We start from the raw sequence: 19,558 nt of genomic DNA, 5'->3' as shown, positions 1-19,558 counted from the left end.
CCTCACACCTCATTAAATGTGTTTAAGTAGATTTTCTTCGAGCATTTTTTTTTTAAGCTTAATGGCACAGCTCCTGCATTCCTGACTGAATTAGCTTGTTTGTTTTTTTTTGGTCTCCTCATTCTAAATTACAAAACCACAGCAGAGCAGACTGAACAGAATAAAGCCAAACTACTGTATCCTTTTTGGAGCGTACTTTTTTTTCTTAATTTACCAGAGTGTCTGTCTATGAAAAGTAAAGCCATCCGTTTTAAGTGACCACAAGCTCTAGTAGACCAAAAAGCCTTACTCAGTCATCGCCTAACGTTCTCTCAGCCGCCACATTTTCCACCACACATCACAGCTTCATGTCCATTTCCTGTTTGCTGAAAAAAAACAAACTTGTCAGATTAGCTCGCTTGACGCCAAACACCCGCCAAGCCTCAGTTAAAAGCTCGACACAAAGCTGACCACCTCCAGATGCACACATTAAATAAAACACGTTGCTGTTTCAGAGCAGACCTCAGACGCAGAACCTTACTGGGTGCTCTCTGTCAGACTTGTAGACCTTAAAAGGTGACACGTCTTGAAGGAGGGCCATGGCAAAGGAAACTGGATGTGCTGGGAGTGCTCTATGGTTCTTATGTGATAGATAGACATAGACAAGCACACCAAAAGACGTAGACATAGACAAGCACACCAAAAGACGTAGACATAGACAAGCACACCAAAAGAAGAGTTCAATTCATGACAGAGTTGAGAAATCTGGGAAACTGAGAGGTGCCAAATCGGTGGCAGAAAGTTCCTGTCAGACAGTTGGTGCCATGATGGTTTGTAGCACAGTCCTGCATGCAGCCTGTGACAAAGCAGGATAGTCACCGAGTAGTGAGACGGTGTGACAGGACGCCGTGTCATAAGGCTTGAGTCATCATTTGGAGTTTGGCAGAAGCTGAATGCGCTCTAACAATCATTGTCGTCTCCCCCCCCCCCCCCGAACTACTTGCTCACTATGTGCAAAACTCAAGTTAAAGGCCTCATTTGTTGCAGTGTCTGAGTCCTTGAAAGCATGTCATGTTTATTTCTGACTGAGCCTTGCATTTTCAGCTCAGTTGATCATTGGATGTTTGCGTTATTGACCTTCATTCACATTTATAGAGCTGTTGCTTTTTCATCAGGGATGAACCACTGTTTGCTACAGAAATAACAGCACTTGACTCTCGGCCACTTTTGCTTTGCTTGCTAACATCCTTGGCATGGAATGGTTTTGTTTTGACCTTTGACGAAGGGGCAAACATAATGTAATCCGTTGCATTTTTGCCCCCGCCCCTCTCTTACATTAGCATTTCTCGTGAGGCCTTTTGATCCCCGTTTTGTGGATGAACATTACGATCACGTCAACGCTCCAAAATGAAGTAGGCCTGATGGTCCGACCCTCATTATATTTTCCAGGGAATCCACCTCTAATTCAATGACCGTTCAATAGTTTCTTTCTTATCTTTGACACATCAGGAGGGAGGGAACTTCTCACTTGATGTACGTACAGTCAAATTGTCTGCCTGAATTATGTGCGTGTATGCGCCACCATTGTCTTTTTGAGAATCCTCTCTGAAGACTCGAGCTGGCTTTTTGTAGATTGCTGCCACTGTGAACTAAATCTACATAAAAACAAGTGTTGATAGGCCTTTGACCTTGAAACGGCGTGCTTCAGCGTGGCCCGTGTGCATAATCAATCTTTTAAAGAGATGGGTACAGTTAAAAGATTGGCACTTCAGGGGAAGCCGGCCAACTCTTTGTGTTGACCGTATGACCTGTGATCCTGAAGCTGGAGCCCTTTGCACGTCCTCTGACTCCAGGCTAATTTGCTTTGTAAATTCTTCTGTGCTTGCAGTTCATGTTTTGTCTGCACAGCCTGTAGTCGGCCACCTGATTGCTTCTGCTCTTGCACTGCTTTTTTTTTTTTTTTTTTAAATGTTCTATTAGGTGTTGGCTGCATAGCAGATCCAGAATACTGATAATAAATTCAGAGATTGCTCAGAGGTAGTGTAGCTGCCAGCGACACGGCATCTGATTAAAACAAGAAAATGAACAAGGTAGTCCGTGGGGTTGTTCTTGTCTTGCTGCTCCTATCGGGCGCTTGTTGTTCGATATAAAAAAAAAAAAACAACAACCTGGATATCCTTGTGTCTTTGCATCCTGTTATACTTCCTCCCTCTCCCACACTTTCTCCTCCTCCCACTCTCTTTGCCTCCATCCTCTGGCAGCCAGGTCTGTCCGGTCCTGCTGACGGCGGAGAGTCACTGTGTACCGAGCAGACTGGAGATGGTAGATTTGGACAGAAACACTGAAGGTGTGATCACTGCTGCTCGTGCACACTGTTGGCTTGGTGCTCAAGACCGAGCCGTTATTGTTCTAAAAGGAAGATAAGGATTCAGCCTTTCGTTTGCTCCATTACTGAGAAGCACGGGATTGTGTAAACTGGAATGGTGTTGGAGCGTTATAATCCAGCACACATGCATAAATACGAGTCTTTCAGGTCCTTCTAAGCTCTAACGTCTCATCAGCAGCAGAGTCTGAGCAGCTCCCTGTCCAGGTGGCCATAGTTCACACGCTCCCTGGCGCCTATCCAGTGTCAGATGTTCATGGTAATTTGTCTCTTAAAGCCACATGTTACTGGCCTTTATGTCAGAGAAAACAGACCCCCTGCCTGCAAAACCTCGAACAATTAACAGGCAAAACTATTGAACGCACAAGTTGTATTTGAGCTGAAAGCACGAATGGAAACATACAGTACACGTGACCACTTTGTAGCCTATCCACTTATAAAATCCACATATAAATTAAAAAATTATTAGATTTCAAACCTGAAGAGAAGACCCAGGATATCCATAAAAACACATTATAAAAGTGGTATTACTGAGATAGTGGCAGTTTTTGATGATACAGGCCCACATGTGTATCCAGACTGATGTTTGAGAAAACCTTTTTGTCGTGGTGAGCCATGTTCATCGATTGTGTGTGTTTGCTGGATGTGTGCACATGATTCAGAATAAGATGTGCAGATGTCAGTTGACGTCAAAATGAAAGGCAGACTTAATATGTTCCCTTTTTTCTTTTTCTTTTTTTTTTTTCTCTTTTGAAAAATAAAGTTAAATTATTAACAACACCAGATGGGAATCTCATGAGTTCCCGTACATTGTTGAATAAAATATGGCCCAGAAAAATAAAGCGAGTAAAATGTCCCAAATGACAGGTATTTTCAGTATAGACAGCACAGGCTCATGAAGCAGCTGGAGAACGGCAGCGACCACATTCTCTCAGATGAAGCTGATGAAGCCAGTGATGGTCAAACATCACGCATCATACACAAATAGAATAGACCACTTCATGAATTAATCCAAATCTTCAACAATTCATCTCCCTGAAGCGCCTCAAGATTTCTTAAGTGGGACCTTGTTTGAGATTGTATTACCTTAAATGATGCAAACCTGGTTTGGTGCTTAAAATGGTCAGCAGCTTATCACCGTAATATCTTCACTATGTGTTTGTGTTATTCTGCCCCTGAGAGTGGAAAGAATCTCCTTCCATGTAGAGATAAGGATGAGAAAGAAGAGCAGGTGGAAACAAATCAGGGTGCAGTAGCTCGAGCTGATCCAGTGTGCTCGCTCTGCTGCTATCATGATCATCCAGCCCTCTCCCCCCCCTCCCCCCCCCCCAAGAAAGAAAAGCCAAAGTCAGGACAGAAATTGAGGCCATTGAAAGAACAGCAAGGGAAAGATTTCTAGGCTGCACTATTCAGGAACATTTTTTTTTTTGCTTGAGTACAGTCCAGATTCTTTTCATTTCCAAGTCCATTACAGTCAATGATATTTGTAATAAGGCAATATGCTGTATTGTGTGTGTGTGTGTGTCCGTGTGTGTGGGTGATTCTTGTGCCCTTGTTAAACAGACTCAGCATTGTTCAAAGCAGACCAGTCCACATGAAATCCTCTTACTTAACCAGTTTTATTCTGAAACTGTAACAAGGCTGCTTTATAGACTTTGATACAACCGAACAATGAAATCTCTCTAAAAGCCTTCAAAGAATGTTAATGATTGAATGTTTCCACTTGGAGATCATAAGTGACGTGTAAGAAACACCTCATGTTGCAGTTAGACTCAGTGGAGAAAAAAGAAAAAACGGATTTCCAATTCTTAAATTCTTTTTTTTTTTTTTTTAGTTCATCATTTACACACTTGTTTCTAACTTTTCAAACAAGGATACCGTAAAATAGTGTGTGTGTGTGTGTGTGTGTGTGTGTGTGTGTGTGTGTGTGTGTGTGTGTGTGTGTGTGTGTGTGTGTGTGTGTGTGTGTGTGTGTGTGTGTGTGTGTGTGTGTGTGTGTGTGTGTGTGTGTGTGTGTGTGTGTGTGTGTGTGTGTGTGTGTGTGTGTCCCCTATCACCCTGCCATCTGCATCACGACAAGACAGCTCAAGCCATAAATCTGAGCGCAGCATTTTTCTCTTGGCTGCCTGCATTTATTACTCGTTTATCATCGATGAGTGACCACCCAGGAGAAAAGAAATTAAGTTATGGTCCTCGCGCGATCCTCATCTTGGCCCGCTGACCCTTGTCATACTTTTCTTCATCCCCTCTCGGAGGGATTGGCTGGTGCTCAACTCTTTTCCGGTAGAGTGCTTCCAGAGCCTTTTTTTAAATTTTATTATTATTTTTTTTTATAATTATTATTCTCTGCACCCGAGTAGAATTTCTAATCTCTTAATTCTTGACCTGTGGGTGGACTTTAGGCTTCATCACCTTGTAAAATGTTTTATGGCCTTTACAAAAGCCTGGCTGATTATTGTGGATTTTCTGCAGCTGAGATAACAAAGAACCATAAAACATTTTATTCATGTTTGTATTGATTTAGTCTGCATCCTTCATCGTTATGTTAGACGGACAATTTAAGTCCTTTCTCTCTAATTCTTATTATAGTCATTTATTTTCATATTAAGGTGGAAGTCTAATCTCTGTTTATTTAAGAGAAGTACCTAAAACCACTAAAACATGCTTCCTTCTTCCTCTCCTTCATTGTCCTCCCCTCCCTCCTTTGCTCCCGCCTCCTCCAGTTTGGCGGCGATGAGAGAAGAGTGGACAGCCGAACTATCTACGTTGGCCATCGCTCAAGTTCAACCAATGAAGCTTTCATCCCACCCAAGTTCTGTGATAACAGGATCGTGTCCTCTAAGGTGAGAATGACACACAAACACACACGTCTCCCAGCGCAGCAGTCTGGCCTTACACTGAGATTAAATTCATATACCTCTCTGTGTGTTTCTCAGCTCCTCTGCATATTTCCTTCCAACTGCCTCTAGGCCTTTTTTTTTTTTTTTTTTCTTCTCTTATCTAACACTTGGAGTGCAAAATGAACTCTTGAACAGTCCTGAGCATTCCTGCGTCCTCCTCTCTTTATTCCTCCTCCCACTGCCGCTCATCCTCGCTCCCTATGGAAGGAGATTATTTGTCTGTCATGAGAGCAGTGGCTGTGGCAGTGAAATACACATAATGTATGTAGTAATGTACTTGCAGGGTGGGCATTTCGGCTGTCTCTCTCCCTGCCCCCCATTGAGGCTCTGATAGACCCCGAGAGTGTATAACACATGGTTGTCGTCTCAGGGACGTCACCTATTGGTTACTGGTGGGTCATTTTGAAGCGTACTGGTGGCAGCTGCCTTATTGAAAAGGCTCTCGACCTTACTTTTGCTCAACCTTTAAAGCGCGAGGTCGACTCCTGGTGAACAGCGACGACACCCATGATAAAGACGTGAGCTATTCAGAACAAAATAGTTTTCTGTAGCAGACTATAAACATGTTGTATATCCTGTCAAAATGTTACGAGGTTAGGCGTCTCTTTTTTTGGGCTTTTGGATCCAGTCTCAAGTGGACACATGAGGAACTGCAGTTCTTTTGCATTTCTGCATTGGCTTCTTTTCAATGCCAGAGCATGCTGCCCCCCCCCCCCCCCCCCCCCCACACACACACACACACACACTTCCATCTAAATCTCCCCCGTCAGTCCTGTGTCAGCGGTATGGCGCAGGTTATGGATATGAAGGGTGATGATGAGAAGGACGCACGATGTGAGAGTTCGACAGGGGACTAGGATTTATAGTGGTGCAGAGGGTCCCACTGAGGATGGGCCAATCAATTGGCTCCTGCCAGCATGTCAGGGTAAACAGCCTTTAATTACCCCGGCTGTAGTGTTTATGCTCCTCCATGCCTCCGCTCTCCATCATCCTGTTGCTTTTGCACTCTGCAACGACCAATCTCTGCCTCTCCTCCATTTCGCTCTCATTGCTGCAGCGCCGCAGCCCCCCCCCCACCCCCATCCAACCATCACCAACCCTTTTCTCATTACTTTCACTCTCTTTTCCTCTGGCAAAATGAGATGGTCCATTCTGCTGCCGTTGCATTTCAACACTATCCCCATTCAGACATTCCCCCCTTCATAAACACCGCCTTATTGCCATTTCTTCACGATGCCCTGCCTGTGTGTGTTTTTCACCCTGATGCACTGTAGTGTGGCACAAAGTTACTAACAGGGTATTGTTGAGCCACCTCTCAGGGATTTAAGCAGATAAAAGTGTCTGCGATGCTATCAGCAGCAGTCATGGCCACTTACAGAATAAGAAATAAACAGACACAGTCCCCGGCCTGATAAGTTTATTGGCTCAGCGTTCAAGGGGAGGCAAATTAAGCAGATAAATCGCTAATCCCAATCAATGAAATACCTGTGCCCCCTCCCCCCCCCCCCCCCCCCCCCAAGGGCTGTCTCCAAAGGCATAACCAAGAACAGAGACTTTTAGCTTTTGAAGGCCCCCCCCCTCAGTTCAGATAGAATGCACACATGTGAGAGTCTGTGAATATTGAATGCCTCTGATCTGGCTCCCTTTTTTTTTTGCTAAGCTTTTATTGAACCTCCCAGAGTTCAGCAGAAAACATGACGCCTGAATGAGAAAATGACACAGAAAAGATCAGGGAAAACACACACACACACACACACACACACACACACACACACACACACACACTGTTAGAACTGTTTAGTTCCTCTGTGACTCACATGCTCTTTTCCCTCCACAGTACACAGTTTGGAACTTCCTACCAAAGAACCTGTTTGAACAGTTTAGAAGAATTGCCAATTTCTACTTCCTTATCATCTTCCTGGTGCAGGTGAGGACGAGCTTTCTGTGTTTCAACCCTAACCAAGTCTTTGTTTTTGATGAATAATGATTGTGTGGCTGCTTGTTGTGACTAGGTGGAACTAGAACAGTGCAGTAGGATATTCAGATTGTAAAATGCTGTTTTACAGTCTCTCTGAACTAGCTCTGTTTGTGTGAGTGAGTCCATGCGCTGGGATAAGGAACCCACTCCCCACAAGTAAATATCCAATCACCACGCACTAATGTCGGGGAAGCTGACAACACGACACACATTACCTTTACATGGCGTGCTGTGAGGACAGGCTGCAGACGCTGTGGGGACGTTTCAGTTTCCGCGTCCAAACGGTAAACAAAAAAAATGCAAACATTGTTTGACAGGCGTCAACTACTCAAAGGGAAATACGTACAGGGTACATGTTCACAGCAGCACGCTACAGCATGCTGTCACGTAGCCACTAGCTGACCCCTGCATGACCCAGCAGAGGGAGAGTGAATGGAGATGTAGCGTTTGAAACCAAAGCTAACGTACACACTGAAATAGGAACGCTGCACAAACTGTGAGAGTCCACGAAAGCAATACAGAGATAAACATTGAAATGTCTTCTTATTTCTACATTCCTACGTGACTCTATTACGCTGCCGTCACACCAAACACCTGGATGTGTTTTCATTCCCCCGTAAAAGTAAAATCATCAACTAGTTAGAAAGTGTCCTTAACCCCTTTCTGTTCCTATAACATGGAAAGAAGTGTACACTTCGATTGAGGTCCAACAGTTCTCCTCTTCCAGCCCGTTATTCCAGAGCTGTCAGATCACACGTTACATAATGAATTGATTTATATTACCGGCTGTTAAAACTACCGACGGAGCATGTGGACATCTTTTATGTAGCACATCAGGATGGCATTAGTCTAAAATAAGATCACAAGGTTTAAAGAGTGAATCAGTGTTTAAGGGTCTAACATTATTTGGACTGCCTGTCCTTTTAGTGTCATGTCCTCAGTTTTAGCAGATGTTTGTGGGTATTGTAATAAGGTGATCCCTGAGTTCAGTCTGTCTGTTATTGTTAGCTTGTATTCTGTTTCCTTTTTCTTAGAAATGGAAGCTGTCAACTGGCCAAAAGCGCTGACAATAAGCATTGACTGGCATCCTTATTCCCCTGTTCTGTGCTCTGAAGTGACCTCTCCTCTCCTCTCCTCGTTCCTTGTCCCTTTTTTTTTCTGCTCCATGAAGATGGAAACTGATGTCTGTATTTTTAGCATAACCTAAACTTTGGCGGCACACAGCCCTCTCTAGAGTAAACAGGTGCTTGTGATGGGCCTTCTCAGGACCGCTGCGCTCTCTCCATAAGCTTACAGAATGAAACTCAGCGCCGTGCCAAACTGAGAAATATCACCGTGCTGCTGTCACAGAGTAATTCCATAATTCTCGAGCCAATGGCAGATCAATTGCTGCGTTTAAACCCCCCCCCCCCCCCCCCCCCCCCCCCCCCCCCGGCTCTTGTTTCTACCTGTATTTACAGTTCATTTCAGCTCTATCCTCCTCATGTCATCCCAGGCTCGCGGAGAGAGGTTCTGGATAACGGACAGTTGCACTCTTCTGTGTGAAACTGTCGCGCGTTAACGCCGAGCACGTTTGCATCAAACATGCACGAATCGTCAGCGTGTGCGATTTTGTGCAGCGCGCGGCGTTTGCTTGTGCGTCAACGCGCCGCATGTGCGCCCGTGCTCCGTGTGCGATGTATGACTCGGTGGGTGTGCTGACGGTGTTTACCCTCGCTGCAGCGTGGTTGGCGTCTCTCCACTAATCCAGCCTCTCTTGAGGGGCTCCTTATCCTAACCACTCCGTTTTCCAATGCAGCCTGCTATTATATCACAGAAGCAGAGTTGAGAGAGAAACAGGTACACAGACTCTGTGCGTGCTCTTTCTTTCTTTTCTTTTTTCTCTCTCTCTCTTCACTCGCATCGCACCGACGGAAATAAACCTTCTCACTTACCCCCGAGAGGCTCTATGCAAATGCTCAACCAACGACCAAATGTCATGCATCCTGCAACTCTGTCCTTGCCTCCTTTTTTGCATCTCCCTTTGTCATTTGCTCCCCCCCCCCCCCCCCCCCTTTCTCTCCCACATTCCACCCATCTCTCTGCAGCGCTGCACTGCTGACGTCAGCAGCTAGGAAGCCCTCTGTACTTCTGAGAGAGCCACAAATAGACACAGGCTGATAAAAAAGCACCACTCTGCTAAAAATAGCTCTGCATGTCTTTGCTCGAATTTGATCGAACAGGAATAGAATAGGGGGACCAGAGGGAGAGAAACGGTGATGAGAGAGCAAGGGGGGCGAGAGAAGGAGAGCGTGAAAAGGGGGTGGGAGGACACCAGGGGTGGGGGGGGGGGCACGACGCTGCCCTGGGACCCCTGGAACCTGCTGTCTGTCGCTCACTCTGACACACTTCCCCGGCACAGATGAAGGGCTTTATGCTGCTTTGCTCTTCAGCTCTGATATCACAGCGACACATCAGCATCAGCTCACTGTTCACTCCTGTCGCTGAGGGCTTTTTTCTTTTTCTTTTTTTTTTTTTGGCTTTGCATTTGGTGCAGAGCAGGAAAGGTATTTGGCCATCTGGAAGTTTAACAGGGATTGTTTTGAATCAGTGCAGATAAACAGTTGTAAGAGGAGCTCTGGGGAAAGGGGTTGTCGTGTTTTTGGCTGCTGTACAGTAGCTAAAGGTTTTGTGAAGGTTTTAGTGTTCTTTGGAGTTTGATGCTGCAGTATTTTCAATCGGGTAGTTTTGACCCTCAACCTGTTCCAGAAACGAGTTCTGTCCTTGATGCGGTTATCCACTGTGAGGCCTGTCGAGTCTGATTTCACACACTTTTTGTAGTACAAGATGAAAGAAAGCATTTTTATAGAATCAGTGTTGATGAACACTAAAAAAAAAAAAAAAAAAAACCCACACCATTTGATCCGTCTCTTTTTATAGTCCTCTATTGAACAAATGCCATCAAAATCGAAGGACCAAAGAAATCACAATCAAACAGCATTTAAGCTGAAAGTCTGCTTTGTGACGCGTACACTGTGTGCTGTGGTCACACTTTTTTTTCAAGTCTGGCCATCTGGCTGCTGCATTAGAAGGGACATGATGTCCTTAATTACTCCTGTAGTTGTTTCTTTTTTTTTTTTTTTTCTTTCCCTCTGGAAATCTTGAACCCGGACATGTGGAGGAATAAATATATAGAGTTAAAATGAAGAACGCCATCAACGCTGACCATCCGCAGTCAAGAAAAGAGCGTGACGTTGGGGATTGGATAATGCAGACAGTGGAGGTTTAACATAGTCAGGGGTACATGGATGTTTCCTGCAGAGGAATCTATAATCCTTCAGCAACGCCTCCAGAAATGTGTCATGTGTAATGGGTCTTTAACACAGAGCCCCATTTGCTATCCACATGTGCACACTCTGCTCTTTTTGAGCGTTGAGTAATCTCACCTCTGGCTTGCAACACCTGAGGCTACTGCAGCAGAATTATTACTCTCTGCTTCTGTCTTTCCACATTCGCTAACCACGACACTCCACACACATATAATGCAGACTGTCCTCTGAGTCGGCACTCCTCTAAAAAAAAAAAGTCAATGTCTACAACTCCATCTTTGTTTTTAAGTGACATTAGAGGAAAGCTTGGCTAGGCCAGCAGTAGAGTGTTTGTTTCCATGTGTGTTTGTGTGAGTAGGCGCCTGTACGGGTACAGAATGTGACTGCCCGTTCAGCTCTGTTTAAGATCCAGTGGTCCTGCAGGTTTTTTTGTTTTTTTTGTTTTTCTTCTCAATTCAAGCACAAGTGAGTAAGAACAGCGGAGACGGCTTCAAACCGCATCTCCTGCTCTTTCTTGAGTTGATGTCTATCTGACGGCGTGTAATGCTCCTGCTCGGAATACCAACCGACTGGCTACGTGGGAGCCTGCGCGAGCTCGGACACGCTCTCCGGCTCAGAGGGGAGAACAGCAGGCCTTTTTTTTTTTGCAGGATCAGAAATGCCAAAGTAAATCCATCTTATGAAGGTTTTAGGGAACACACACAAACACACACAAGCATGTTTTGTGTCGGGGGTTTTAGCTGTGAGCCTTGGTCATGTGCTCGTCTGGTCAGTATGGGATCACCTGATCACTCATTAAAGAAATACTGCACATGGCCAGTCCTCATGTTTATCAGTCAGTATTTATTTACTCGTTCACATTAAAGCCATGGCAGTTATTTCCCCTTGTTTGAGTCCAGCTCTACACCTCATCATCCTTCATAGTTCTTGTGTTTTTTTACCTGTTAAGCTCCTGGCTGGACATTGAAACATTAGTCGACGACTCGTTTCCTGTTTCAAACGATGTCTTTTTAAAGAGATCGTTTCCCGGTTGTAATTAACGGCTTGTTCGACACGTCTGCTGCTTCAGCTTCCGGTGAAGTCACGTGAGTGAGGAACACTGGAGAAGCCCGGTGCAGCTCGGCTCGCGGGGGTCATCGTGTGACGTTTTCACGTCGTTCCTTTAGAAGTACGCTGCAACACGACCTATCAAGGGGCAAATATTGGACGGACAAAACGCTTGTCACTTCAATGTTTTCTTTGCCGTGGATTTTTAAGCCGTGACTTTCAGCGAGCAGCAGCACACTACACGTAAAACGACAACACTTAGGATACAGTTTGAATTGCACACAGCTCAGTCAGGTAAGGTGAGTCCAGCAAAGATTGTGTTGGCCGTCGTCCATGCCTTGGCAGCGACACAGAAGTGCTGGCATGCCTGCAGATAAAGCACTCTGTCCCTTGCCCACTTAATTAAAAGTTCTGTGGTCCAGAACCTTACTGGCTCCCTTTGCAAAAATGTAAATGTCTCCCCTGTGTTTCCTCCTGATGATGAAACCGGGGGGGATAATAATACTGCCTCACAGAAAGAGACTACACCCGGCATTTAGAGGGCAAAAACACATCTCCCAAACTGTCACCACAAACTCCTCCCTCCGTGGCCACAAACACAGGGGCTGCAGTAAGCCTTTGAGCACGCTACATAATGCACATGTGTTGACTAAAGAGTGTTGTTGTATTTCTCTGGAGTGAAATGTGTGTCTTCTGCTCCCTTCCAGGTGATAGTGGACACACCCACCAGCCCAGTCACCAGTGGCCTACCCTTATTTTTTGTGATCACAGTTACGGCAATTAAGCAGGTAAGAGGCAGCTTAATGTTGCTGATGAGTGTTGATCAGAGATGTTTTTTTTACAAGGGGTCGACCACTATTGGGGTTTTTTTTTTTCCCAGATACTGTTTATTAGTAGTTCAAAAGGCCAATAACTGCTATGTAAAACTAATATGCATTTAGGGAAAACATGAAAACCTTTCTGCAGTTTTTGGAATATTCCAAAGTCCCAATCCAAGAGTTTGTGTAAAAACCAGGAACTCTGCTCAGCGCTGCTCGCTTCTCTGTGCACGTCACAGGCTTCCAGGCTTCAGTCTTGATTGGCTGTTGCTTGTGTGATGTCAGTGATTCATTGCAGGACTCTAGGTAGGACAGGCTGGTGAGTGATCCAGAGGGAAAAATACACGTGCAGCGGCCCCTGATAATGTTCAACCCCTTGTTTTCATATTCTGCTTTCTCTTCTCTTGTATTTCCTCATGTTGCCCCCCGGCTTTATATCCTTCCTCTAAATACAATTACCCCCCCCCCCCCCCGCCTTCTTCAATCCTGTGCTGTGCTTTTGTAAAAAGTATGAGGACAGCTGTCTAGAGTTTTGTATAAACATTCTTCATTGGTGAATTCGAACGGCGTAAAAGACAAAACGGGCTCTGGGGAAATGGGAGAAAAAATGGTTATGAGAGAGGGAGAGTCTATGACAGAGATACAAATGATCGGGCAGAGTGCTGTTCCCTATGACTCTGTTTCTGCTGAGTCTCAGCTTTAGAAATATTGTTTTAGGATTGTCTTTTTAGTAAGTCGACTGCTGTGGCTTTGAAATGCACAACAGTGGGCGGACTTCCTTCAGAAAATATGTGGGGTGCACTGATAGTGTCGGACCGCCTTCAGGCAGGCTTTGAAGTAGGACAGCAAGGCGATCTGCCCAACTCCATTAGTCAGGCTGAGGTGAACTGTATAGTTCGACTGACCATCCGTGGAATAGCCCTCCTGCCCCTCTCCCCCTTTCATCCACCTGCCATCACTGCTCTGCATCACTCAGCCACATTTTCTCTCTCCTCTTATCATCTTCCCTGGAAATCCAACTTTTGGCTTGAGAACCATCTTGGCACTCTCTGTGGTTTCCTCCTTTCGTACACTTTGCATCTCTTCAGCAGCTCCTCGACCTCTATCACTGTCTTAAAGTACTTGTGGAGTCTACACCAGGCTTGTAGGCTTCTGCTGCTGCTCCAGCAGCTCCAGGAATTATGTTTTTACCCAACTCAGTATTATTTCATGATATACTGTTTCAATTTAATGCTGGACAATTGCTTTTCGATCCTGCTGCGGCAGGCACTCTTTTTTTTTTTCTTTCTTTTTTTACATAGTAATAAAATAATAATTGTGCAGAGGATTTTATTGTAAGCAGACACCATGTGCCTATCGAACAGCTTGAGTCCCACTGTCCAGTAGGTAACAACACTACCATGATGTTAACCTGATTCTCATGTGCTGCCACAGGGCTATGAGGACTGGCTACGGCACAAAGCCGACTATGAGGTGAACAAGTACCCAGTGACGGTGCTGGAGGACGGCCGGAGGATACGCAAGGAGAGCGAGAAGATCAAGGTACCTTTTTTATATTTCCTTGGAGACGTGTTCAAAGAGAAGCTGCTGGCAGCTTGACACGACAGTGGTTTGAATAAATGCACAGGGGAGACCATGCACTGCTCAACTGATTACATGTTGAATCATGGCAGTGATTGTTATTATACATCCAGAGTGTGTTGTGCAGGGTGTTTCTCCAACGTAGAATCACCTGCTTGTTGTATGTTACAGCTGCAGGGTTAAACATGCATTAAAATCATGACGATATTAATGAATAATAAGTGAATCATATCATTTAAACATTAAATGTGAATATCTCGAGGTAAACACGTGACTTGTGATCATGTGAAAGTGCTGCTAGTGCTGCTGACTCCTCTGAGAATCAAGATCCAGCTGTCAAAACCAAAACATTGTCACTCTGTGTGTGAGCGTTTGGACAGCTGTCTCCTGCTGCTCAAAGGACAAAAGCTCAAGCAAACGTTTAGAAAGTCAAAATAACTTGGTAAAGTAGGAAGATGTTTGCTCCAATCAGAAGTGACGGATTTCACTTGAAGTCGTCCTGCACACCAGTGGTAATACTGCTCAAAGCTGTGATTGTTTACGCCTCCGACACTAACGCTGTGACGAACCCCGATGATCCGGTGACTCGCGCGACTGGGAGAAAGGGAAGTTGTGTCTGGATGTGTTTGTCTTTATCAGGTTGGAGATGTTGTGGAGGTGGAGGAAGATAAGACCTTTCCCTGTGATTTAATACTGCTGCAGTCGAGTCGAGACGACGACACATGTTTTGTTACCACAGCAAGTCTGGATGGAGAGTCGAACCACAAAGTAAGAGGGAGCACTCTGCTGAGCCCACCTTCCTACATTATGTGCATGCGCATGTTGTCGGTGGTTACTTTGTAAGGCTTATTGTCCAGAATGTGGCTTTCATTGGTTAGCGTTTAGAAACATGTGATGCTTTTAAAGATGAGAGAAGGTGTTGTGTTCTTCAGTAAATGTGTTCTAGTTTTTTAACATCTCAATTTTCTCGCTCTTTAAAAAAACATTTCTGTCTTTTTTTTTTTTTCTTTTTTTTTTTTTCCTGCTGAAGTTGGAGTCGTAGTGTTTGGGTATTTTAAGGTCTCCTTACTTTCATGTGTTGTCTGCGAGTGGGAGGTAGGGGAACAGCTAAAATGAAAAATGACCTCGCGCTCTCACTCTCCCTCTCTCCCTCTCTCCCTCTCTCTCCACCTCCTCTACAGACACACTACACAGTGCCAGACACTGAGAAGGATCTGGAATCCCTCAACGCCACCATTGAGTGTGAACAGCCACAGCCTGACCTTTACAAGTAGGAACTCATCATGTGGCCTCAACAAGTTTACAACACAAGCATGTTTTGCTATGGTTTAGAGTGTGTTAAATGTTGTGCATTGTTCGATGGAGACGTTTTTCCCGAGCCTTTATACACTTACTTTAGTTTTATATTAGGAAAGGGCAATGTGATTTGTCTTTGGTGAACCCATCCCAAAGCCGATATTTATTAGTATTAGGAATCTCAGCTCTATCCACAGACATCCTGTGGCTCCCCCTTTATGCAAGTAGTTGGAGTATTGTCATTTAGCCAGGCATCAGAAAGGTGTTTGGGACAGGCAGAGTAAGCCATGGCTCCAAATGCCTGAGATTCAGAGTCAATAAAACTGACAGCATGCTGCTGGCTAACAACCAGTAATTAGCTGGCTCCCAAATTTCTGCCACTGATTTTAGGTCACTGAGTATCTAAACTTTTTCAAAGTTACCGATGTAGTTTTTTTTCCAGATACCTCAATTTAAGATCCAGTGTTTTATGAGCAGATTGAATAATACATGAAAGAAAGTGTCAGACGTGCTGTTCTCACAAAGGTTTATTTAGCTTCTGAGTGTCTATGTCATTTTGCTCTAGGTTTGTTGGACGTATGCACATCTACAAAACCAATCAGGAGCCTGCAGTAAGGTGAGAGGACTCGTGATTCAGTGAACGCTGAATCAAAACACCGTTGCTTGGGCATTCAATTTCTTTCTTTTGAATCAACAAAAAAAGCATTATTCCATTGATCCCTCGTTGTAGAAAAAGCTGTAAAACAGGGCTGGCATGGCTGCTGCCAATGCTTCCAAAGCTCTCCCACAGGCATTTATCACTGACTATTTTGTAATGGCTGTATAAACAAACGCCAGTGTCCTTCTCAAGAACACTGGGACTGGTGAAAGCCCAGACCGCAGTCGTACTGTGTATTGTCACTGCGAATTTTAGAGTAGGTGCCTGCTTGCCTGCCAGGTTTCCATTTAGAGAATGGGGGGGGAGTGTGCTGATTACACAGCTTCTGTGTGCCTCAACTGTTTGATGTGCTGATGTGATTGTGCAGGTCTTTGGGCCCAGAAAACCTTCTGCTGAAAGGGGCAACTTTAAAGAACACTCAGAGAATCTGTGGTGAGTCAAAAGGCTTTTTGACTGTGTTACAATCCTATATAATTGAGGCTCAGTATCTTAAGACACTCTTCTCTTCTCCTCTCTCTGCAGGTGTTGCCGTTTACACAGGCATGGAGACAAAGATGGCCCTTAACTACCAGGGCAAGTCTCAGAAACGCTCGGCTGTGGAGAAGTAGGTTGAGAAGATTTGTTGTAAAGATCTTGGTCAGGGGTGGGACAAATTATCGAGGAAATCGTTTACCTCGAGGAGGGTTTTTTTTTCTGTTTGTAACAGGCTTTAAACCGAGATTGAAATTACTCAAAGATTCAATCAGATGTATTAATATTTGACAAGGGCAGAATCTCTGAATCGGGATATTATCCTGATCATGGTCTATGTATTGCATATTGTATCATGTGGTGTTATGAGTCACCCTGTGAACCTCCATCTGTAATGTTTGAAATACAACACTAGTGACACTATCTCATTTCTTTTCTCATTTTCCAGGTCCATCAATGCCTTCCTTCTGGTTTACCTTTGCATATTGGTTAGCAAGGCTCTCGTGTGCACAACATTAAAATATGTGTGGCAAGGCAAGCCCGGACAGGATGAGCCTTGGTATAACGAGAAAACCCAGAGAGAGAAGGACACCAATCTGGTGAGTACACAGTAAGAGAGTGTTTCTGTTTTTGTGGCCAAAGCATGAAACCATCAGAACAGTCAATAACAAAAATCTTTCTAAAAACTGGTATAAACACGACCTGCGAAGTTATAACATTATATCAATAGTCTTTATGGTCATTACAATTGTTTCCTGAATCTTGAAGGCTGCAGTTAACAGAGAAAATACTTACCCTGTAGAGGTTTGTAGTTAAAACTTCTAAGCTCAAAGTTTCATTGTAAAAGTGCATTTTACTAGCACTGGCCTTTCCTGATTCAGACTCATAAAACTCTTTTGGGGAAAAGGCCTCTGCAGACCTGTGTGGAGATATGGTCCATTTCATTGGTTGTTAACTTTCTGCTCTAGTCCTCAATGAACTGTCAGCACTGTGTTACAGCTGTGCTGTCGCTGCCTCCATGTGTCTGGGTAATGTAGGCCCTTTTTTTGTCTCAACTCAAGATATCACCTTAAAAGAAATTGTGTTTTCATTTTTCCCCCAACAGTACCTAAAGATGTTCACTGACTTCCTGTCGTTCATGGTGCTCTTCAACTTCATCATCCCCGTGTCCATGTATGTGACGGTCGAGATGCAAAAGTTTTTAGGATCCTTTTTCATCGCGTGGGACCGGGACTTCTACGACCCTGAAATCAAGGAGGGAGCGCTGGTCAACACGTCAGACCTCAACGAGGAGCTGGGACAGGTCAGTGCCAACCAAATACTAAAGGAATAGAACAAACTCTATTCATGTAGGTGTTGCTAGAATTAGAACAGACTTTTCCTTACTTCTTGATATTAGTCCTGCCTGTAAAAACCTCAGATTGCCTTCGTTGTCCTGACTTCACCTGCTTTTTTTTTTTTATCTCACTTTAAACTCAAACAGTGCTGCCATAGATCAGTCACACTCGGTTTGTCAGATGATTACTTGAATTAAATGTGACGCTTTGTTAAACGGATGGATTGTAGTTCTTCCTGTGGGTTACTTACTGCCTCGTCTTATTGTTAGACTTGTTAAATCCTCAGGCTGAATTTTTTTTCTGGGTTTGAAAGTGTCCGTCATGTCCACTTGTGACATTGCCTGCAGGTGGAGTACGTCTTCACAGACAAGACTGGCACCCTTACTCAGAACAACATGGAGTTCATCGAGTGCTGCATCGACGGCTTCCAGTACAAGTACCAGGACGCAAGCTCCGAGCTGGACGGATTCTGTGTCACAGATGGACCTGTGAGCAAACTACAGCAGAAAGCTGGCAGGGTGGGTTTGCTGCGGCATCCCTCCATCTGTTGGAGAAAAACACTTACACTCACGGGACGACATATGGCCATTACATAGCTCGCTGCTCAGAAAGACCCTTCATAGGTCACCTACATATATCCTCCTTGACATGTCAACATAGAGGGGAGCAAATTGCTCTTGAGCACCTGATCACACTTGACAGACTGTTGCACTTTAACAGACACTGATAAGAGGTCAGTGTAGACAAATAGCTCTAAATTCTGACCTTTATCTAAACTCCAGCTCCTGTATTTTTATTTTTTTTTTACGAGGCTGTAAATGAATTAATTTAATCCTTTATCTCATGATTTTAATCATGTTCACTTTGTGTTGCCAGGAGAGGGAGGAGTTGTTTCTTCGTGCCCTGTGCCTCTGCCACACAGTCCAGGTGAAGGAGTCACCAGAGCAAGGTCAGGGCCAAGCGGACGGACTGATAGACCAGGTGGATGGCTTAGGGGTGGACGGAGAGGTGCACCATTCACCTCATGAGGAGAGAGGCTTTATAGCCTCCTCACCTGATGAGGTTGCTCTGGTCAAGGGTGCAATGAGGTAAGAAAGAGGCTGGAGTCACACAGGGAGATGAACGTGACAGCTGTAGAAAAAGCAAGCGTGTTTTTTTGAATATGGATATATCATAGACCGTAACATTTCATCACAAGAATTATTCCGATAGCTTATGTTTTTCTTTTGTAAGACTAGTTCTTTAATCCTTTTATTGACACTCATCCTTTGTTATTTTTATTCAGCCTATTTATTTATTTCCCAGGCTGCTTAACTTCAGTATTTATTTTATTTTTCATTTTGTATTTTTCCCTTGCGTATTTATTTCCATCACTATTTTGCTGTGGTTTATTTGTCTTTTATGTACAAGCTGCTCCAAACAAATTGCCTCCAGAGGGATTAATAAAGTTTTCTGAATTGAATTTAACGAGTGTATGAATTGCTCATTTGTGAGGATTTGTCTCCATCTGCAGGTACGGCTTCACATTTCTGGGCCTGGAAAGCAAAACGATGAAGATTCTCAACAGGAACAAGGACATTGAAATGTTAGTTATTAATTACATCAAAGGTTTTACTCTTTTATTTTTCATGCTTTGATTTATTTTTGACCCCTTTATTATTTTTTACTTCCCAAAGGTATGAACTCCTTCATGTGTTGAACTTTGACCCTGTAAGAAGGCGAATGAGTGTAATAGTCAGATCCAAATCAGGTGAGCTGATGGCTTTATTGCACTGGCTTTGATTTAGTGCTGGTTAACAAGC

At 44.2% G+C, this 19,558-nt stretch overlaps 1 protein-coding gene across 6 annotated transcripts in view; it reads left to right on the top strand.

The window, feature by feature from the left end:
- atp11c (ATPase phospholipid transporting 11C (ATP11C blood group)) overlaps window positions 1-19,558 on the top strand; it is a 40,503-nt gene that overhangs the window by 8,914 nt on the left and 12,031 nt on the right. For all 6 annotated transcript variants that reach the window (XM_079352362.1, XM_079352359.1, XM_079352363.1 and 3 more), the window contains exons 2-16: window positions 5,086-5,205; window positions 7,100-7,189; window positions 12,303-12,383; window positions 13,848-13,955; window positions 14,634-14,762; window positions 15,176-15,264; window positions 15,856-15,906; window positions 16,316-16,380; window positions 16,471-16,552; window positions 16,868-17,018; window positions 17,525-17,722; window positions 18,104-18,274; window positions 18,633-18,844; window positions 19,270-19,341; window positions 19,433-19,506. In XM_079352362.1, coding sequence (XP_079208488.1) covers window positions 5,086-5,205; window positions 7,100-7,189; window positions 12,303-12,383; window positions 13,848-13,955; window positions 14,634-14,762; window positions 15,176-15,264; window positions 15,856-15,906; window positions 16,316-16,380; window positions 16,471-16,552; window positions 16,868-17,018; window positions 17,525-17,722; window positions 18,104-18,274; window positions 18,633-18,844; window positions 19,270-19,341; window positions 19,433-19,506 — 1,693 coding nt within the window. The remainder of the gene's footprint in view (window positions 1-5,085; window positions 5,206-7,099; window positions 7,190-12,302; window positions 12,384-13,847; window positions 13,956-14,633; window positions 14,763-15,175; window positions 15,265-15,855; window positions 15,907-16,315; window positions 16,381-16,470; window positions 16,553-16,867; window positions 17,019-17,524; window positions 17,723-18,103; window positions 18,275-18,632; window positions 18,845-19,269; window positions 19,342-19,432; window positions 19,507-19,558) is intronic.

The sequence above is a fragment of the Symphodus melops genome (genome assembly GCF_947650265.1).
Source record: "Symphodus melops genome assembly, chromosome: 9".
NCBI lineage: Eukaryota > Metazoa > Chordata > Actinopteri > Labriformes > Labridae > Symphodus > Symphodus melops.
Note: the sequence above shows the minus strand (reverse complement) of the source record. Positions and strands in the feature narration are given on the sequence as shown.